The 22,090-nt window shown below is 48.5% G+C and overlaps 1 protein-coding gene across 7 annotated transcripts in view; it reads left to right on the top strand.

Annotated features, from left to right (window-relative positions):
* Window positions 1-13,133, top strand: part of DEPDC5 (DEP domain containing 5, GATOR1 subcomplex subunit) — a 592,834-nt gene extending 579,701 nt beyond the window's left edge. For all 7 annotated transcript variants that reach the window (XM_086942813.1, XM_086942812.1, XM_086942810.1 and 4 more), the window contains one exon: window positions 12,288-13,133. In XM_086942813.1, coding sequence (XP_086798939.1) covers window positions 12,288-12,583 — 296 coding nt within the window. In that variant the 3' untranslated portion in view covers window positions 12,584-13,133. The remainder of the gene's footprint in view (window positions 1-12,287) is intronic.
* Window positions 13,134-22,090: the final 8,957 nt, after the last annotated feature.

The following is a 22,090-nucleotide window of genomic DNA, read 5'->3' as shown; positions in this document are numbered from 1 at the left end:
CAGATCTGAAAGAAACACGTTAGTATTAGATTCCTTACCTTAGATTATCCCCAGGCGTCAGACTGGATCCGGAAATTTTTGCGTAGCAATACCCCTGCGCGTTGTCTCTGGCTCCGCGTCCGTCGTCTGCGCCGGAATGACGTCGTCGGAGTACTTAGACGGGGCCTTCGGTCCCGGCGCCGCAGCCCCCGACCGGATCCGGGTCGACGCCGGTCGACCTTACGACCTCACCGGCGCCGCCCCCAAGGGTGTCACCACCGGCGCCAACTTCGGTCGACGCCGGCCCCAGTCCTTCTATCGATCCCGTTCAGCCGTCGACACGGCCCCGTTGGGCTCCGTACGAGACAGCTTTGGGTACATTCTACTTTAATGAACGGGCCCCGATTGTTGATCCTGGCTACCAGGCATTGGGTGACGAAGAGGACTGGGAGGGGCCTGAGGACCCTCTAACACGGGAGTGTCAGGACCAAGCGGACTGGACAGAGGAGCTTGGGGAGGCCAGCGGCCTGGATCTCTCTCCAGACACTGGTTTTGTCTCCCCTCCAACCGTGGCTACGGAGGAGGGGGCAGCCTATAGCGTAGTACTGATGCGGGCGGCTAAGGCCTTACACCTTACGCTCCCCTCAGCGGCCGTGAGGACTAATCTCCTCACTGAGGTCCTCAAACCGCAGTCAAGCTCGGTCGAGCCTCTGCTGCCGTTCAATGAGGCCTTATCTGACGTTCTGCTGGACATCTGGTTCAAGCCCGCCTCAGGACAGCCTGTGGACAGGAACGTGGCTAGACGCTACCGCCCGGCTCCGGGTGACCCAAGCTTCCTGTCGACCCATCCAACCCCAGAGAGCCTGGTTATCCAGGCCTCTAACTCCCAGACCGCATTCCCGTCGGCCCCTCCCGACAGGGAATCCAAGAGGTTTAAACGATTTGGCAAGAAGGTGTTCTTGTCCCTTAGTCTGGGACTCCGGTCAGTCAACACCGCATGCCTCTTGGGCCGCTACACCCACACCCTGTGGGACACGGTTGCGGACATGCTGCCACAATGCCCTGAGGAGGTCAGGGCTAAACTCGCCCAAGCCCTAGTGGAGGGTCGAGATGAGGCACGGTACTCTATCCGGTGCGGACTGGATACCACCGATACGCTAGGTAGAGCGATGACCATGACAGTGGCGGTCAGACGCCACGCCTGGCTACGGTGCGCCAATTTTTCGGCCGATGTCCAGGCTACACTTCTGGACATTTCGTTTGATGGCCGTCGCCTGTTTGGCGACCAGGCAGACCACGCGCTTGAGCGCTTTAAGGACTCCAGGGCTACGCCCAAGTCCTGGGGCCTCTCGGCCCTGCGCCAGCAAATGGGTGCCTTTCGCTCCTTTCGTGGCCAAGGAAGGGGCGCCCCCTCACAGACCGTCAGCCACACGCCGCAACAGAATCTTCAGAGCGGTGGCGGCCGTGGGAACCGCCGGGGAGGCGGTCGGGGTTCAAGGCGAGGCCATTCCGCACCCACTCCCGCAGCACCCGCCTCAAAACCTTCCTAGTACGAGTTTTCAGGCCCATGTGACGCCAGTGGGGGGCAGGGTCCGCCAGCACCTCTTCCACTGGCGCACAGTCACATCGGACAGGTGGGTGCTGCAAATCCTCCGAAGGGGCTACTCCCTCCTCTTCGAGGCGACCCCTCCAGCCATGCCACCGCAGTACCACCGCATGTCGGGGGACCACTTGCAACTTCCGCAGGAGGAAGTTACGGCCCTCTTGGCCAAGGGGGGCATCGAGCGCGTTCCTGGGCCGGAAGTACGGTGTGGTTGCTACTCCCACTACTTTCTGGTACCCAAGAAGGGCAAAGGGGGCCTACGCCCTATCTTGGACCTACGGAGCGTCAACGGCTTCCTCCGGAAGGAGAAGTTCAAGATGTTGACTTTAGCTCAAGTCTTGGCTGCCCTAGACCCGCAAGACTGGATGGTGGCGTTGGACTTGCAGGACGCCTACTTTCACATCCCCGTCCTGACGGCCCACCGACGTTACCTGCGGTTTACGGTAGGCCTCGAGCACTTTCAATTCACCGTGCTCCCCTTTGGCCTTACCAGCGCCCCACGGGTGTTCACGAAAGAGATGGCGGTGGTCGCTGCTCATCTGCGCAGGTAAGGGGTTTCAGTCTTCCCCTACCTCGACGACTTGTTGTTGAAGGCGGGCTCGCCCCAAACAGTCGTCAACCACCTCCAGATTACTGCGGATCTCCTGCACCTGCTGGGGTTTTCCATCAACGTGCCGAAATCACACCTGTGCCCCTCCCAAAAGCTCCTCTTCATCGGAGCTGTTCTGGACTCGGCGCAGTTTCGGGTTTATCCTCCCGAGCAGCGAGTCCGGGATATTCAGGCTTTGATTCCGATCTTTCAGCCGTTATCCCGGGTTTCGGTCAGGTTGACGCTGCGGCTCCTGGGGCCCATGGCTTTCTGCACCCTTCTGGTGCATCACGCCCGGTGGCGGATGCGGGCTCTGCAGTGGGACCTGAAGTTTCAGTGGGCCCAGCATCAGGGCAACCTGTCCGACCATGTCCTGATCTTGGAGGGCGCTGCGAGACAGCTGCAGTGGTGGCCCACGGACCGCGATTGGGTCAACGGCAGATCCCTCTCCCTTCCCCAACCGGAGCACGTAGTTGTGACGGACGCATCCCTCCAGGGCTGGGGAGGCCACATGGGAGAGGCAGAGATCAGAGGCCTCAGGTCTCCGGCGGAGTCCCGGCTCCATATCAACCTTCTGGAGCTGCGGGCAATTCGTCTAGCACTGAAGGCATTCCACCCCTCTGTCCGGGGGAGTGTAGTGCAGGTGTTCACGGACAACACCACCACCATGTGGTACTGCAACAAACAGGGCGGTGTGGGGACCTGGACCCTCTGTCAAGAGGCTCTGCGGCTCTGGCAGTGGCTGGAACATCAGGGCGTGACCCTGGTGGTTCACCACCTGTCGGGTTCTCTGAACGCCAGGGCGGACGAACTCAGCCGACGGTGCTCGATGGATCACGAATGGCGTCTGAACTCGGACGTGGCGCAAGGCATCTTTCTGCAGTGGGGAGAGCCTTGGTTAGATCTATTTGCCACCGAAGAGAATGCGCAATGTCATCAGTTCTCCGCGTTGGAATTTCCAAGGCGGCACTCGCTCGGCGACGCATTTCGTTGCGAGTGGAGTTGCGGTCTGTTATACGCCTTTCCGCCTATACCACTTATGCCCAGAGTGCTGAAGAAGATCAGGCGCGACCGGGCCCAAGTCATCCTTGTGGCTCCGGACTGGGCTCGAAGATTCTAGTATTCCGAGCTACTCAATATGTCAGTCGGTCCCCCGATCCGTCTGCCTCTTCAGGAGGACCTTCTGTCGCAGCAGCAGGGGACCGTCCTCCACCCGAACCTGTCCAGTCTCCACCTCCATGCATGGAGATTGAGCGGCGGCAGTTGAGGCCATTTGACTTGCCTCCTGAAGTTTGTAATGTTATTCTGGCAGCCAGGCGTCCCTCCACTAAGACGGTATACGCCTGCCGGTGGAACAGATTTGTGGCATGGTGCACAGCAAAGGCTCTGGATCCCCTTTCTGCCCCTCTTTCTGATGTTCTTCTCTTCCTTCTTTCTCTTGCCCAGCAGGGCTCTGCTCTGGGCACTATCAAGGGCTACCTTTCTGCCCTTTCGGCCTTCCTAAGGCTGCCTGATCAACCTTCTTTGTTCAAGTCCCCTATAGTAACTCGTTTTCTGAAGGGCATCACGCACATGTTTCCACCTGTCCCTTTTGTGATGCCTCAGTGGGACTTGAACCTGGTTCTTACTTTCCTGATGTGCGCTCCCTTTGAGCCACTTCACTCTTGTCCTCTCCGTCTTCTCACCTTGAAGACAGCTTTCCTGGTTGCCATCACCTCTGCCAGGAGGGTGAGTGAGCTCCAGGCTCTATCTTGCAAAATTCCCTTCCTGTCTGTGCATCCGGACAAAGTGGTGTTGCGTCCAAAACCATCTTTCCTGCCCAAGGTAGTCTCTGCTTTCCACATCGGGCAGTCCATCACCTTGCCCTCCTTCTTCCCGCCTCCGCATCCCTCAAAGGATGAAGAGCGGCGCCATCGTCTGGACCCAAAACGTGCGCTTTCATTCTATGTGAATCGCACGCGCCAGTTCCGGGTGGATGACCAACTCTTTGTTGGTTACGTGGGTGCGAAGAAGGGACGGGCGGTGCATAAACAGACCATCTGTCGTAGGTCCTCTTATGCATCAAGGCGTGCTACTCCTTGGCTAGAAAGGAGCCTCCAGTTGGGCTGAGGGCCCATTCCACTCGGTCCACGGCGGCTACTACTGCCCTGGGTCGGGGAGTCCCCCTGCAGGACATTTGCCAGGCGGCTACGTGGGCCTCGCTACACACCTTTGCGAGGCACTACTGCCTGCACAGTCAGGTCAGGAGGGATGGCTTCTTTGGCCGTTCCGTCCTCCAGGACTTCCTGGTGTGAGTATTGGCTCGCAGACCCACCACCGAGGTTTGTATTGCTGGGGTATCCATTCTAAGGTAAGGAATCTAATACTAACGTGTTTCTTTCAGATGAACAAGTTACTTACCTTCGGTAACGATATATCTGTAAGAAACAGTAGTTAGTGTTAGATTCTTTACCGCCCCACCCATCCTCCCCGTTCTGCGAACTGATACCTAGGGTTAAGGTTATTCCCCTTTCAGGGACCTAGTTTCTTGGCACCAGTGTTGGTTCTAGCATGGCTCTGCGTATCTGGCGCGGAAAAGCTGTGGCCAAGAACTGACGTCCGCGCGCATGGGCGGCGTCTAAGTACTCCGACGACGTCATTCCGGCGCAGACGACGCCGACGACGGAGCCAGAGACAACGCCTAACAACGCGCAGGGGTATTGCTACGCAAATATTTCCGGATCCAGTCTGACGCCTGGGGATATTCTAAGGTAAGGAATCTAATACTAACTACTGTTTCTTACAGATATATCGTTACCGAAGGTAAGTAACTTGTTCTTTAATGCTCCTCAAACTCCATTAACGGTGTACTGCTGGTGAACAAGGGTCTGCTCTAAATAGCTTTGTTTAACATGGCTGCTCCCAGTATTGATTGACCGGGGCGCAAAATATTCTTTTGCAAGCGCAATGGCAAAGGTATAGGCCCTCAAGCTCGTTACAGCCTTGTGTGGGATCCGTATCTAGCATCCAGGCACAACCTGAAAACCTTAGCCTTCAATATTTGGTTATATTTACTTTATTTGTGCATTCATAAATACTAAGATGCACGATTCTTGGCACTCAGTCTACAAAATGACAGTTCAATACTTTTCTGAACACAATGGTTACAGACCTTCTAGATGTGCATTTCTGATGGATACTTCTATCCGAAGATTCCAGACCTTGTGATTATTCCCTAGGTGTCATACTGGATATGGAAACTTGAAAGCAGTATTTCTGTGTGCCGGTAGGGGACATTGTGTTGCTCCTCGCCAACATTTAACTGCTCCAGAATTGGCGTGCTGAGCCACATATAAGGGCCACCCATGCATGCTGATGTCATTTCCTATCTGTGCCTCCAGATACGGATCAGGAGCTACTCCTTGATCTGTTCAAGATCCTTTTTTAGAAAGATTTACCAGTGTGCAAGGGCAAATGTTAACCCCTGAGAAAAACTGGGTTTAAGCCACGTTGCTCTATCGTAAACAGATGTCTGTGACAGACCCTCACAAACTATGTCTATGATGCCAGTGGGGTCAGAGCACAATTCCAGGGCCTGTGATGACTACGCTCCCATGAATCATACAGGACTCCATGGCAAAGCCATATGTTGCCAAACATTGAAGACTCCATGGTATGGCCGGTTGAATTAGAAAGGAAGTCCCCCTTATCCATCCGATTATTATCATGGGCGAAGTCTTCAGGTAAGTCCAAGAAGGAGCATAAGAAGTTAAAGCCGGAATTGGTCCTTTCCTGACACTTTTGAACTTTAGAGAGTTGTCAACGTGCAACCCTATGTCGCTCCCGATCTCCATTCGAGCTGATTCAGAGTCTTTTCCTGATGCACTCTGAATATTCGGGTCAATCTGGAACATTGCAGAAAGTGGAGGCCTTCAGGGAGGCCATTCTGCACATTTGTAGCCACGTTACCGGCTCCATCTGGCGTGCCTTCAAGTCCAAAGGATCCGCAGGGGCCTTCAGTTTGACTTACATCAGCTGGTACGCCCTCTGCACTGTCTGTGCCCCTCGATCCCCACTCTGGTTCAGCACCAGCTAACATGCCAACTTTGGTTCCAGGATCATCCACTGCGGCAGTTTCCTTCCCAATGACACTGGTGCTGTTGGTGCCGGAGGATGGCCTATAACATTTCTGACTCAGAGCAGAATTCACCTCGACCTCAACTCCTACCTGCTAACAGCCGATCGTCCACCCTTCTGATTTGGATACCTTGCCTCAACCATGTGGTAGGGCTTAGACATTACACAGTTTTTTCACCACTGGTGCATACCATGACAGTTATGAGAATGGTGATGATTTTGTCTTCCAGTATAATGAGGATCTACAGGATACTAATGGGCTAGAGACTTCTCTGCATACTGGCCTTGTGTGTCCTCCTTGGCCTGAGAATAAAGAAAGCAGCTCATTCACTGTTATATGGAGGATGACAGAAATACTAGACCTACACCTTCCCCTTATGGAGGCAAAGACTAAAACCTCTGACAGAGTTACTCAAGCTTGGCCAGGAACCTACAGACCTTCTATTACCATTCAATGACACCTTTACAAACACCCTTTTGGATACTTAGACAAAACCATGTTTAGAACCACCAGTTAATTGGCAGGTAGAACGTTGTCATAGACCATAGACATGTGATCCTAACTTTCTTATACAACATCCCACACCAGCGACCTTGGTGGTGCAAGCGTCTACCAGTAAAGTTAATCCCATTGTCTTTCCCACCACCCCGCCTGATTGTGAATGTAAGAGAATAGAGTGATTTGGCAAGCGCATCTTTTACTCCCCTAGTCTTGTTCTATGATTAGTGAATTTTAGCTGCTCCTAAGCCCCTACTCTCATGCCATAGAGGACCCAAATATTACCGTCATTTCCAGCAACCTTAGGGCTTCCCTGACCAAAGCTATCCAGGGTGGCTGTGACGCAACTAAATTTGTAATTCCATCTGGCCTTGGTATGATCTACTGCTTTGGTCAGGCTCTGCACGAGGAATGCTGCTGCTCCCACAGGAAGCCAGCTGTGGCCGCTGGACCTCGAGGCACCCCTGTTGCCCCCAATGAATCATAAGATGGAGGTGCCCCCGATGGACCATGGTATCCAGGACAAAAAAAAAGGTATGCATTGTCAGGCTGCATTATAACTAAGAGCAGAGCGACTATTCCCATCATGGTTACACTGTGCACACAGTGGCACTTGAACCAAGCTGTACCTGGCAGATGGGCCCATAACTAGGGCAAAACCAATCCTGGGTTGCTTGGCTTCCGGTTCAGGTAGGACCTGGCTTGGCAGTTCGTGCTTGACTGTTCCTGTTGGATCCGTGTCAAGACTGATTTGCATATAGCTGGGTCCAATTTGAGGTGACATGGTGTGCAAATTAACGATGGATTGGGGTGCGGCCTGAGTAATTACCAGTGGCTGAGATTAATTTAAGCACTCCATCCATCATTTTTTTTGTATATATAGTGTGTCTCTCAAAGTGGGACAGGGACATCAGCAATATCCTAAGATGAATATGTGGGAGCTGCAGGGAGTGCAGCAGCCAACAGAAAATTATTTTACAAACTGAACCTATGTATACCAGGACATCGGATGCATGACCTGGGTAGAAGGCTTACTATTACCTTGAGCACTCATATGAATAAATCTTTTGCTTTCTGGCTCTGGAGTGCAAGGAACCCTAGTGATTGGCACCATTGCTTCTTCATGTGGTGTATGGCACATAAAGAAAGACTCAGACACGTTTGTGTTTGTTTTAAATGCAATGCTTTATTTAAAATGCTTTATTGGTAATCTTATTGAAGAACATTGCAAGGCCTAAGCAATTTAATTAATGCATCTGATTATAGATTTTGGTTCCATTGGATGTAATGGTGACTCATGACGTGATAGTTTTATTAATGTGATGACACCCTGGCGTGGTTGTTTTAATAATGTGGCCAGTATTCATGTTTTATATATATTGATGTGGTAAACCCTTCACAAACCAAGTAGGCCTGGCTTATATATATATTGATGTGACAACAGCTTGACATCCCCTATAGTGTAATGGTTTATCTGGGGGGCATTGCGTGTATGATAACCATTACTAATTAATTGGTCATCTGGGAATATTTCCTTGTTATATAGACCGTCGGACAAATCTCCAACTAGGAAATCCAGCTGTTGTATACCTATGAGTTACTGAATCTTCAGCATCTTTAGAAAAGTTCTTTGTCCTGTCATCCCTCTACTACCAAGCAGGCAAAGATCTGCCTAATTCACCATACTCAAAATGTTTACGCTTGATAATAACCGGCTGTTGATAGCACTTGCTGTTTAAATGGCTGTAGTACTCTGTTATGCATGTTCCTGAGAACTTTATAACCTTGGTGCCTATTCCTGATCTAATGAGTTCTCCAATAATTATAGCTCTAGTCTCGTTATTCTAGATTCTAACTTCACATTCTTTTCCGACTCTACGTTTTTATAGTAGGGCTAAAACCCCTCTGAGGAAGGCCTTAGATGTATCCCAGTCAGCAAACTGACAAAGATAAACCAGGATTGAACTCAAAGAAGTTGGCTTTCTGAGATTTTAGTTTCCCTTTTCCTTGATTTAACAGTAGTTTCATATTCAATGTCAAGGAGGGTTGAATTGTACAGGTGTTAGAGGGAATTTTAACTTTATAGCAGATAAGTGAGCTGGAAGATGAGTAATTTCTTTCACTTTTCTGTCAGTGATTTATCTATTAAGAAAACATTCTAATCTAGATAAATGTCTGTATTGCTTTGAATGCAAGATATATATCCTCTTTCTCCACTGGCACATTCTCTGCAAATATCACTCAAGCCTAAGTCCTGGATCAAATCCATCAGGACCCTGCGTTTAATCCTGGGCGCAGGACTACGCTACGCTTGCGGAGTGTGCGTAGTTTGCGCAACTACGTACTACGCGAATTGCACCTAGCACAGTGCAAAAACCTGTAGTATAGCTGGCATTTTTTGCTTGCTCGCGGTCCTCAAAGTCAAGTTGGCGACTGCGAGCGAGCAAAATCTACATCTCTGCAAGACTTTTTCCTCGTTCGCGATCAGCAACATTAAGTTGCCGATCGTGAGTGTGGAAAATAAACCTCCTGGCGAGATTCTCAACACGGGGAGGTCAGGTTTCTCATTTCGAGAGGTCGCGCATGCTCGCGACCACTCGCGATGAGAAACTACCAATCCGCGTTGAGAAAGCTGCCGCTCGAGTACAAATCTACTCGAGCGGCAGAAAACGACCGCTTGCAAATGTGCAAGATGCGGTTTACAATGATTGCATAGTGCGGACAAGCATCCGGCATTGTGCAATCAGTGCGAACAGCATTTTCCCTACCGCAGTTTGCTTAGCTACGCGTAGCTTGCGTAGTGCAAGTGAACTTCGCGTAGCTACGCGTAGCGCTACTAGGCAAACTACGCCCAGAGTTACCTGCATACCTTTGGGATATTCATCATTGAAATTGTTGATCCGTCCAAGGTGTTGTCTAATATGGTATTAAAATCTCCTCCCACTATGCATGGAGCAGGGAAAGCAAACACATTCACAGCAAATGTAATCAGTGAGTTTATGTAATCTATAATCAGTCCATAAAAGAACGCACTTTAGAGAACCGTCATGTTTTGTCTGCCCCTAGATCGAATATCTCAAATTTAGCAAGTGGACTGACCAGAATAACAAACCCTTAATTGGACTAGATTAATCTGAGCACAACACCAAAAACTTGTGCCTACTAATGAGCTCTTTACAGTTTACTCCCTAGTCCATTTACGTTCCTGGATTGAATCAATATTTCAAATAGTTCTAACTGGGAACCTCTTGGATCACCTATTTGGGAGAGGCTGTTTTCACTCTAGACCACCTGCCTAATAGCTGAAATTGCGAACTTCAAGAGTTTATATTTCTTTGTCCCCCCCCCCCACACACACACACATATTCGTTATAGTCTAGTTTCGCTAATGGAGTTGATCTTTGGTTTCCTCTGTTTCAGGTTTGGTTTCCTCTGTTTCAGGTAGAGAATATCACTATTTTTACATCACTGATTACTTAACCATATTAATCGGTTCTGTGTAAGACCTTGTGTTGCCTTCAATGTTAACCTATAAAGCTTATCTATACCTTGGATGACCATGCGGTATAGAAATCTGCTAAACAAATAAAAAATAAATGTAATTTGGAAACTATTCAGCAGGGCTCATTTTAAATAGAATGGGGTGTTTCTAAAGGCATAGAAGTGGACATAGAGTAAACCCCAACTGAAGACCATTTCTAAAAGATAACTGGAAAAAAAACAGAATAAAATCGGCATGTGTGTTCTTACTTGAAGTGTACACAGATAAGCTTCTTTTTTGATGTGTGGCTGCAATGCTGACCTAGTCAGAGAAAGTGCCCAAATCTCGTAACACATAATATTTTACCTTTAGAGGAAATTGGGTTCAGTTAATAAAACAATGTTTCTGAACTTCCAGGCAATGTTAGTCAAATATATTTGTAGTAGCATCTGGTGAATCTGTATACTTTTTATTGCTTGAGACACCTATGTAGAGTGCTTGGTTTTTGGATCCTTTTTATCAGTATGTGTTAAAGCAACAAAATGTATCATAATTTGCCTTTTCTTGCTACATAATGTGGTCCTTATCGGACGTATAATTCCCTTGTCTCTTGACTGCACAATATACTCTGTGGAGTTCATCTACAAACAGCAGAGGAGCAACCCACAGGAATGAGCATTAAAGAACCAGCCATGGTATGTGCCATGGTGTGTGCTCTGAAAATTCACCCAGGAGAGACAGGGAACAGCCCAAAGGAATAGACATTATATTACCATAATATATGCTCTGTGAAGTCCACCCAGGTGTGATTAAGGAGCGACCCATAAAATCGGGTGCTACGCTACTTGCAATGCCATGTAGTCCGCGAAGTCCACCCAGGAGGAGGACCAGTGCAACCCACAAGAGTGGGTGGTGAACAGCCTGAATTGGTTAATGGTCTAAGCGTCCATGCAGAAGTCGCATGGAACAAACGCCTCAGGAGGTCTAACATAACCACCCACAGTCTATGCACTGAGAGCTCCACCCAGGAGCAGCTGAGGAGTAACTCATAAGATTGGGCAGTTTCTTTGTGGCCATGGGATGTGTTCTAAAGTTCTATTTAGGGTTAGAAGAGGTGAAACCCTCAGAAAAGGGCTGGCTACAACTAGCCATGGTGTGCCTGAGGAGACCATCCAGGAGCAGCAGTGAATCCATATACTCTGAGGGGTTCATCCAAGTGAGGTGGAGAAACAACCAATAGGAATGTACGTGATCTCATTAGACATGGTATGTGGCTTAAGGAGTTCACCCAAGAGAGGCCGATGAGAACCACGCAAGAATAGACAGCACCCATCCAATTATGAGTTATGAACTCTAAATCCTCTTGGAGTTGGGGGAACAAGCTTAGTGGAATGGGCAAAACAAAACAACCAGCCGTAGTGTGGGCTCTGAGGAGTCCACCCAAGAGAAGCAAGGAGCCTCCCATAAGCTTTAAACAACCAGCCCTAGTTTACTGTCTTTATTGTGCACCTGCACAACAGGGGAAGATTCTGGTGGAGGCAGCTTTGAAAGTCACCAAGGGTAATATTTAATCCATAATGAGTTCCAGGTGCCCCCAGGAGCGTATGTGTCAAATGGATGGAAATTGCTGTGGAGGGACATTGTTTGGGATGGAAAAGAAATATATAGCTTCTGTCTGTGGGTCCACCCAGGCATGAGTTGATGCTTCTCACATAAGCAGGAGGTGAGAGACCATGGTAATCTCACTTGGGCTTTTCCCTGCCACACAGGTTCCAGGACTGCCAGTTTCAGGAATCGTCAATATCTGAGCTGCTCAAGAAGTATAGGTGTTGCTGTGAGATGAGTTGTGTGTGAATTGTTAGAGGACTATTTTTTTTATGTATGTAGTCTGGTATTAATGTAGTACAGGTGAAGTGGTATTGCTGTCAACAAAACCTTGCCCTTGTGTTTTTATGATCAGACCATTGTATCCTGCTACTAGTGCATTTTATCTGTCAATTCTCTGTCTTTCTTCTCTCAGGGACGGTGTTTCTGCAACTGCCGTACTCCAAGCGCAAGTATACCTCTGGACAGCAGCGTAGGCGTCGTAATTCCACCAGCTCCACCAACCAGAACATGTTTGGTGAAGAACGAATTGGCTACAACTGGGCTTGCAACACCATGCTTACCAAAACATGGCGCTCCAGTGCCACTGGAGATGAGAAGTTTGCTGACCGGCTACTAAAAGACTTTACAGACTTTTGCAATAACAAAGACAACCGTCTGTATTCCTTCTGGACTACCTGCCTAGACAGGATGCATGCAAGTGCTCCCTGATGGATTGCGTGCTAGCTCAGTGGAAATAAAGTGCCATGTACTTGAGTAGAACAACATGTGAACCATGCCATTACTCCTTCGAAGGGTGATGGGTCAAAGTGCAGTAGTTGCTTCTGCTCTATCTATGGCTGCTGTTGATCAGCAGTTGCTTCTGTTCGACCTGCGATGTCTGATGAAATGCCAGGAGCCTTTGCCATCAGACAGAAATGAGCCAAAGACTGACATGGTGACCACCGTCCACCAAGGATGCAAACGCCAACTGCGTAAGCTGAACGGGTCACCCTCCAGTGTGCATTAAAAGCGAAATGAAAGGAGACAGTGACTATGATATGAAAAGCGCCATCCATGTGCCAAGGTGACAATGCAGTTTGTCATGTCCTTTTGTTGCATTGAAACTGACCAACCACACAATCATCTCCTTTATTCATATAGGGGAAATGTACGAAAGTGTATCTGTCTACCTGCTGTGCACAACAAAGAAAAATGGTCTTGTCTGTTCTTCAACAGAAATAAGTGCCTATTCCTACAAATTAAAGGCATAAAAGCAGTAGTAATTTGGTGGTCATTGTCTTGGTGCTTTTAGGCACTACCATAGATATACATACGTCTGAACCTGGCGATGAAGCACATATACAGATAAAAATGCATTTATTCCCATGGTATATGATTGTTTACTGAGAAAGCAATGCACAGCATAATATGAAATAGAGAAATGAGATGAAATAATGAATATTACAATTCCCAGTAGCACAATATTTATTGCAAAACCTATTTACTTTGAACGTATTATTGTTGCATTACCATTCAGTGAATACGAAAGAGTTGTAAGAATATCAGAGATGTTCATAAGAGACTGATTGCAAACATTGGTGTAGGGTGAGGAATTGGAGGTGTAAGGAGGGTAGGTTGCTGCTACATCTTTAGTGGAGAAGTGTGGCTCAGGGGTTAGAGGCGGCAGACCCGGAAGCAGAGATCGGCCCTGGACCAGGGTTCAATTCCCCGCCTCGGCGGGTCTTTGGGCTCAAAAATTCCACGGACTCGATAATTCTCGCTCCGGTGCCTTCTCAACTCACGGGTTCACACTCTGCGACTCTGGGCAATAGCTTGCTTAATCTCCACAACGGCCCCTCGCGGCGGGATGCCTGGCTTTCACCTTGTGGATACCCTGCCGGGGTTATCTCACAGGGGAATACCAGGACGGGTTCCCTAAGCAAGCGCCGGGAAACCCTTTGTGGGTAGCTGTGCGCTATATAAGCTCAAATACATTTACATTTACATTTACATGTTTGTTGCTGTCAATTTGACCTATTTGAGTACAATGTCTTCCAATTGAAAGTATAAGAGAATTGTTGGGACCACGAGTTTTCTTCTGTTGTAAGTGATATAGCCCTAAACTGTACTTGAATTGTGGCATATTGCCTCAAATGGGTGGCGTTTTTCCCAAATGGTCCCTTTTTGCTGGGTTAAAGAGTGCTGTGAGTATGCTACATGTTATAACTTTGAATCTCATCACACAGACTCATCCTTGCATCCTTCAGAAGTTAACATAATAGTGTGGACAAAACAACATCTGTTATCATTCCTTTGGGACCTTGGTGAGCTCAGACTGTATAAGGATCAGACATCTCTTCCACATTCATTCGACCTTCAATTTTGCTTCTTATTGTCCACCAAGATTCTCATATTTTTGTCTCACGTTGTCCTGTCGAAGCACGATCTGCACCCAGAGAGTGGTCAGGAATAAGACCGCCCATTATGGCGTTGGGGAGTCCTGGGGGTTCATCTCCCCTTTCCAGCACTGTCTTTCCCTAGTGGATCCCCAAGCAGGCAGTCACCCCACTAGACACCAGGGACTTATTATTGCAAGAGGGGGAGCAGCCCGTGGGCAAGGACCAGTGCTCACCCACGCCCAAGGGAAATAAAGTATTTCTATCCAAACTTGGGAGGCAGTTTGGAGGATTTTCCCCCAATCTGCCCCCTTGAAGGGATAGAGAATTCATTAAACACCATGGGTTTCTTATTTTTCTGGAGTGGGGACAGGCCTTTTGGGCAAGGGCCCGAGTTCCCTTACTCAAGGGCAGAACACTTTCTGCCACTCCCCTGCCCCCGGGGGACAGTATGGGGGTTTCCCTTCATCTCATCCCCCAGGAGGGTGGAAAGTCCACCAGACCCCACGGTTTAGACACAAATGTTTTGGGGGCACCCCATAGTGGCATAGTGCCATGCCCCCAACCCAGAGGGGACAAAGGCTTTCTGCTTTCCAGGGATGCAGATTGAAGAAAGCCTTCTGGACACCCAGGATTTCAAAATGGCCATACGCCCACCACAGAAGGAGCAATAGAGTCCTTCTGCCCCACCTGCAGACTAGATTGGAAACTTGCTCTGTTAAGGGAGTTGCCTCTAATCTGCCCCACGTTGGGTAGAAAGCTAACCAGTCAGCAGGGAAAAAATGGTCCAAATAAAAGGAGAGGTGGTGAGGGACCACCCAACCAGGCATCAGGCTGTGCCACTACCCCAGCAGTTTTTATTTCACTCTGTAGATTAATTAGGCGTTTATCAAAGTTCTACCCGTAGAAAGGAACAAAATGCCCATTAGACACCAGGGTTATATTTTTGGTTTTAGAAAAACAAATATGAAGTGTGGGACGGACTGCCCTGGCATTAGGCCTATCCTCAACCCCAAAGCTCCAACAGTATTTCTGGCCTCTCAGGGTTCAGAGCAAATCCACGATTCCTCTTACTTGCCATGCAAAATGGGAGCTGGAAAACCTAGTAAACCCAGAAACGTCTGATAACTTGACACCCGGGGAAATCCAGAGTGGTGTGCCTTCTGTGTATCCTATGACGTGTTCTTACCTATAATACCCTTCAAACCTCACATTTTGACAGGTGGTAGAAAAACGGAATATTACCCGACACTGGATTGCACCCCTTGATAGCGGAGTGGGTTTGGGGCATGGACATTTGTATGGTGGCTGAGCGAACAGTTTATAGAGCACATGGCTACCAACACAAATATAACAAGATCTGTTCCTGAGGCTCAGCCGGGAACTTGCACACACATTGAAACTGACTCTGACATTCTTTTAAAAACTCACGTTGCTATTGCGCTGCTATCTAGAAACCTTTTTAACATTCACAGGGTGATTTAATACCACTGTTTGAATTTTTAGATCTGGCGACTTGTGCGATCCTAGGCTCTCGCCTCTGACGACTTGGGCACAGTCACCAATGCTTGTAAAATTGTGTATGTGTTAACGGTGTAATTCCTGTGTGTGGAACCATTTTCTAGGCATTACCTTACTCCTCAATGTCTTTTGGTCGCGGATTGTAGCGCGGCCGCCATCTTGGGGGAAGTAGGTTTGCACGCTAGTGTTTGGAGTCAGGTGATCATAAAAGCCCTGATCTCCATCGCCGCTTCGGATCTGTTCCTGAGGCTCAGCCGGGAACTTGCACACACATTGAAACTGACTCTGACATTCTTTTAAAAACTCACGTTGCTATCACGCTGCTATCTAGATACCTTTTAAACATTCACAGGGTGATTTAATACCACTGTTTGAATTTTTAGATCTGGCGACTTGTGCGATCCTAGGCTCTCGCCTCTGACGACTTGGGCACAGTCACCATTGCTTGTAAAATTGTGTATGTGTTAACGTTGTAATTCCTGCGTATGGAACCATTATCTGGGCATACCTTACTCCTCGATGTCTTTTGGTCGCGGATTGTAGTGCGGCCGTCATCTTGGGGGAAGTAGGTTTGCACGCTAGTGTTTGGAGTCAGGTGACTCACCTCCCTCCCTATTTCACTAGTATGGCCCGAGGACGTGCAGCGGACGAGTGCAGCGTGCGCTCGTTGGGCGCGCCGAAGTTGAGCCTAAGTTAAGCCCGTCTGCGCCCCAGAGGCGCCCTTGCCGCAGCAGATACGGTTCACTTAAGCCCCACCCCTGAGCTTATGTACAGTTATGATTTCGCTACTCTCTATGGCCTTAAGGGAAATGCCGGTTGTGAGTGCTCTGGGTCTGCATGTGATCCCGCAACTGCCATCCTGAATTGTGTGGAATGCGGATGGACGACCATTACCTCCCCCCTCAGGCAAGATACGGAAGGCCTGGCAATTCCCTCGGACCCCGCTCTGGCTAAGGCCCTATTAAACGCTCGATCTTTAGGCAAACATGCCCTGCACCTTTTTAATGTCCTTATGGAGCAGAAACGGGCATGTCTTTTCCTCACCGAGACTAGGCTATCCGACACCTCTAACCCTGACATCTCGGCTGCCCTTCCCCCTAACTACTACATTGTGAGGAAAGATCGGGAGGTGGGCAGGGTAGGAGGCGCCTCCATTATTATTATTATTATTAAAACCATTTATTAAGCGCCTGGTTACCCAAAAACAGTGTCTCCCCGCGCTGAATACTGCACAAAAAAGCTAAGGGGCGAGACAGAGGTAAAACATTTAAGGGACGGAAGTGGCACAGGGGTTAAACCTGGGGGAAAAGAAAGGTTTTGAGTTTTCTTCGGAACATACTCTCGGAGGGCTCCATCCGGAGATCAAGCGGGAGATCGTTCCAACATTTTGCTGCTAAAAATCTGAACGAGCGTCCGCCCATCCTGGCTCTGGTGATTTTAGGGAGTTTGAACGTCATCCTGCCGGCTGATCTCAAGTCTCTGGTGGGGCGGTGTATCGTCAGAAGGTTAAGGAGATAGGCCGGGCCTTTGCCCTGAGCGATACGATGAGCGAAACAAAGGGACTTAAATTTAATACGCTCTCTTATAGGTAACCAGTGGAGTTTGGATAGAGCAGATTTACCTGATGCTCTGCGGGGAAGTTTAAGTACTAGGCGAGCTGCGGCATTTTGAGCACATTGAAGTTGGTATAATCCTCTTTGGCTCAACCCTAGAAGCAGAGCATTTCCGAAGTCAAAGTGGGGGGTTACCAAGGCATGGACAATAGTCTTTCTAGAGTCGATTGGCAAAAGATCCAGGATCTTACGGAGAGCTTTCAGTATACTGAAGCATCTAGCTGTTACTTTGTTCACATGGGTTTTATAGGAAAAATCAGAGTCCAATGTTATTCCCAAATTGCGCACTGACTCCACAGGACGAGGGGGACTGCCCAGTTCCATAGGCCACCACATATGCGACCATACTGAAGCTGATTTCCCTACTACCAACAACTCGGTTTTATCGCCATTAAGGCGTAGACATTTGTGGTTCATCCAAGCTGCTACCGATGATAGGCAGCTCGAGAAGTTGATGGCATCTTCTCTACACTCAGGCGTGAGCTTAAGCAGCAGTTGTGTGTCGTCGGCGTAGCTGACAATGCCCACCCCAAAACTCTCAACTATGCAGGCCAGGGGTGCCATGTAAATGTTAAATAAAGTAGGGCTCAAACTAGAGCCCTGTGGAACCCCATGGCCTACATTTCTGCGAGAGGATTTAAAGGGGGGGCAATGCATTTGGAAGCTCCTGTTAGTCAAGAAAGACTCTAACCAAGCCAAGGCCATTCCCTTCACTCCGATATCCGCCAGCCGAGACAGCAGCGTTGAGTGCAGCACGGTGTCAAACGCTGCACTTAGATCTAATAAAACCAGTGTCCTGCTCTAAAACCCGATTGAGTGGGGTGCAGGAGAGAATGTTCATCCAAGTAGCTCATGAGCTGCTTATTCACCACCTTCTCAACGATTTTAGCGCAGAAAGGGAGGAGGGGGATGGGGCGGAGGTTCTGAAACTGAGTGATGTGAACATTGGGTTGTTTTTTTAGGGGGATTACTTGAGCAGTTTTCCACGCGTCTAGTACCTGACATTCTTTGAAAGAGAGCGATATAATGAGACTAATCTGATCAATTATTGTGGTTTCCAATACTCCTTTAAAGCGAGCCGGGGGGCAGACATCGCTGGGTGAGCCAGATTGAATGCTGTTGGCAATGCTTACTAGATCTTGTTTCTCAGGAGTGACAAAACAAGAGAGGCAGGAGGTCTCCGTGTGGATGTTTATGACTTCTGCGTGTTTAAACGGCTGGATGTCATCTTTCGTAAAGGTGGCGTGGATTTTATCAATCTTACTTATGAAAAAGTATGCAATAGAATCGCACAGCTCTTCTGAATAGGTATCTTGGGCATCCAGCCTGGTAGGGACCGTCAGCTCTCTGTAGATGGTAAAGAGTTCTTTAGTACGGTTCTTAGCAGAATCGATTCTGTTTTTGAGGTAGCAGCTTTTTTCTGCTCTCAGCATTTTCTTATAAATATTAAGTTCTCTTTTGTAATGCAGTTTGTCCTCAGGGTTATACTGTAATCTCCACCTACGTTCTAGGTTTTTGCATCTGGATCTAGTCAATTTAAGTGGTTCCGAGAACCAGGGGGCGGTTTTCGATTGCCTAGCAGGGGGTTTGGTTGTCCACGGAGCAATCTCGTCGAGTGCGGTGGTCACCCATGTTTCGTATTTATTCCAGGCTTCCTCCAAAGAGTTACTTTGGGAAGGGTTTTTTTTTGGAGAGCACATCTAAAATCTTCTTTGTTAAAATTCTTCCATTTTCTTCGTTTCAGGGGAGGGTCTTTAGAAAGAGTGTTGTCTAAAAGGATTTTATCTACTGTGAATGGGATGATGAAATGATCTGACCAGATTATTCTAACCGGAGTAGAGACATTAATACCATCCCAGTTCGCAAAAGTGGGATCCAGGAGATGACCATGTTGATGGGAGGGGGCCGTAGGTTTAAGGTTAAGGCCCAAAGATGTTAAAGCAGCAGCCATTGTGGTTGATAGGCAATTTACCTGCGCTGTGGTTGAGACTGAGACCATTACAGGGGTTGAATCAATCGGGTTCTGCCTGTCTTTTTCCTCGCACCATTCGTGCGCTGGCCTATTGGTGTATAGGCCACCAGGCTACCTTAGTTCTTTCTTTGAAGAGCTCCATCTGGCCCTGTCCCCGCTTATTATGGAATATAAGCATTGTTTACTTCTTGGGGACTTCAACATTCACATGGACGACGCTGAGGCAGCGGACTCCATGAAACTCCACGATGTTACCAGCACTTTTGGCCTCTCTCCTTATATTCTCTCGGCAACACACAATAAGGGTCATCTGCTAGATCAAGTGTATTCTTCCATTCCCATTTTGTCCTCCCCGCCGATACCCTTGATCTGGTCGGACCACTGTCTGCTAAATTTTTACATTCTGGGTCTTTCTAAATCTACCGGCAGCGGGATAGACTCTCAGCCTATGGCTTTCTGCCCCTTTCATCAAGTTACTAGCGACATGCTGGAGCAGTCCTTGGCATCCCATCCATGCCAATTAACGGGCAAGATAGAGCATGACCTTTCCATCTTCCAGTTTTGGCTTATACAGCGCTTCGACGAGTTAGCCCCTACTCCTGCTAAGCCTAAATCTGCTCAACGTACCTCATCCCCTTGGTTCACTGCTGAACACCACGGGATCAGAAGAAGCTGTAAGAAGGCTGAAAGAATATGGCGCAAAAATTACGAAGGCCGTTTTAAGGCGATGTATAAAGAGCTCATCAAAACTTATCATAAGGCCATTGTGGCGGAAAATAAATCTTACTTTGCTAAAAGAATCGACTCGGCTAGCAATATTAGTAAGGACATTTTCAAAATCGTTAAGGAATTTACGGCTCCCACTGCTCTTATCCCCAAATCTTCCCCTTCTGAATCTTGGGTCAAGCAACTGGCAAGTTTTTTTTCAAATAAAATCCTTAACATTTAGGCGTCCTTTCCGCCTGATATCCCTGCTAACGATCCTGGCACTCTAGCGCCGGGTTGTGTACCTCCTCTGATAGTCATACTCTTGCAGTCTTTCCATCACTGTCTCCTCAGATGTCACTGGATCTACTACTCAAGCATTCTTGCATGGTATTGGTGCTGTCTATCTAAGGAAACGTGTCCAATTCTATTTCCCTTCCAGATCTCTACGCTCTGCCACACAAGCTCTGGCCATCGTTCCAGCTACTAAGCGTGCCCGTATTGGGGGCCGGTCCTACAGATTACTGGCACCTCAGCTTTGGAATAAGCTTCCCCTCTCCTTAGGAAATTAGACAATCTGCTGTCCTTTACTGGTGACACAGTGTCCTTCAGCAGACCTCTTAGTTGCGGAGTACCACAGGGCTCCTCTTTGAGCCCTGTACTATTTAATGTCTACATGAAACCACTGGCTGGGATCGTCGAACCGTACGGCATTAAAACCGTGTCGTACGCCGACGATACTCAGTTAGTGGTTTCATTGACCCAAGAGAACATCAGGCAATCCCCGAGAGGTCTGCTGAACTGCCTAGAGGACGTCAAGGAGTGGATGACCAACTCCTCTCTCAAATTGAACGGAGGAAAAACAGAGCTCATGCTCTTAGGCCCACCCCTGCCAGTACCTTTAATTTCTCTGTGGCCCCAAGCTCTGGGCACTCCCCCCATCCCCAAGGAAAGCGTCAAAAGCCTGGGTGTGTGGCTGGATAAGAATCTTTCCTTCTCCACCAGGCCACCAAGCTGTCCGCCACATGCTTTGGCATACTCCGAACCTTGAGGAAAGTCCTCCCACTTCTGCCTCTAGAAACCAAGAAGGTGGCAGTTCAAGGCCTCATCCAGTCTCGCCTGGACTCAAACAATGCCCTATATGTAGGGGCACCTGAGATGACTCTACGGAAGCTGCAGGTGGTGCAAAACTGCGCCGCACGCACCCTGCTGCAGATTCCACGAACCCAGTCAGCCAAACCTGGACTGAAAAGTCTTCACTGGTTGCCAATAAAACACAGAGTGGCATTTAAGGCGCTATGTATTGCGCACCAGGCTTTTTGGAAGACGGGTCCCGCTATTAACAACAACCTTGTTATTCCCTACCACCCAAACAGGAACCTTCGCTCATCTGAGGCTTTCCTGGCAGTTGTTCCCAGAGTGAAAAGAGCCAGGTCTGGGGGCAGGCTGTTCTCGCTGAACACTGCTAAGCTCTGGAATTCTCTCCCCCTCTCACTTCGCTCCAACCCAGACCTGCTCTCATTCCGGAAAAAATTGAAGACACTGCTATTTGCTAAATCCACCGAGCTCTAACTCCTGTGCCTCGTTACGTCTGGTTTACTTAGCGCTTGGACGCCCCTGGGCAGCAACCGCGCTTAACAAATTTATTTTCATTTCATTTCTTTAGGAAGGGTCTGAAGACCTGGCTTTTTGGTCTTTAGTCTGTCTGTGTTTTCCGGTCTACTCTACAGATCTACATAGCGCCGGGACACTCTGCCCGAGTAGCCGCGCGCTCTATAAGACACCCTATAACATAGCATAACATAACATAACAAGACATGGAATGTGTGGTGGGATTATTGTGGCTGATGGGGGAATGACCTGAAAATGACAAGTAATGCACTAATGGTGTCACAAAATTATGCATAATTCACCCTTTTCTTGCCACATAATTTAGTGACTTCTGCAGCATCATATGGTCCTCCCCTTTCACATAATTCCAGTGGCTCTCCCAATATGTTTCCTGGCTTTGTCTGCCTAAGTTTTAATT

This window comes from Lissotriton vulgaris, chromosome 11 (genome assembly GCF_964263255.1).
Source record: "Lissotriton vulgaris chromosome 11, aLisVul1.2, whole genome shotgun sequence".
NCBI classification, from domain to species: Eukaryota; Metazoa; Chordata; class Amphibia; order Caudata; family Salamandridae; genus Lissotriton; species Lissotriton vulgaris.
This window is presented reverse-complemented; position numbering and strand designations above follow the sequence as displayed.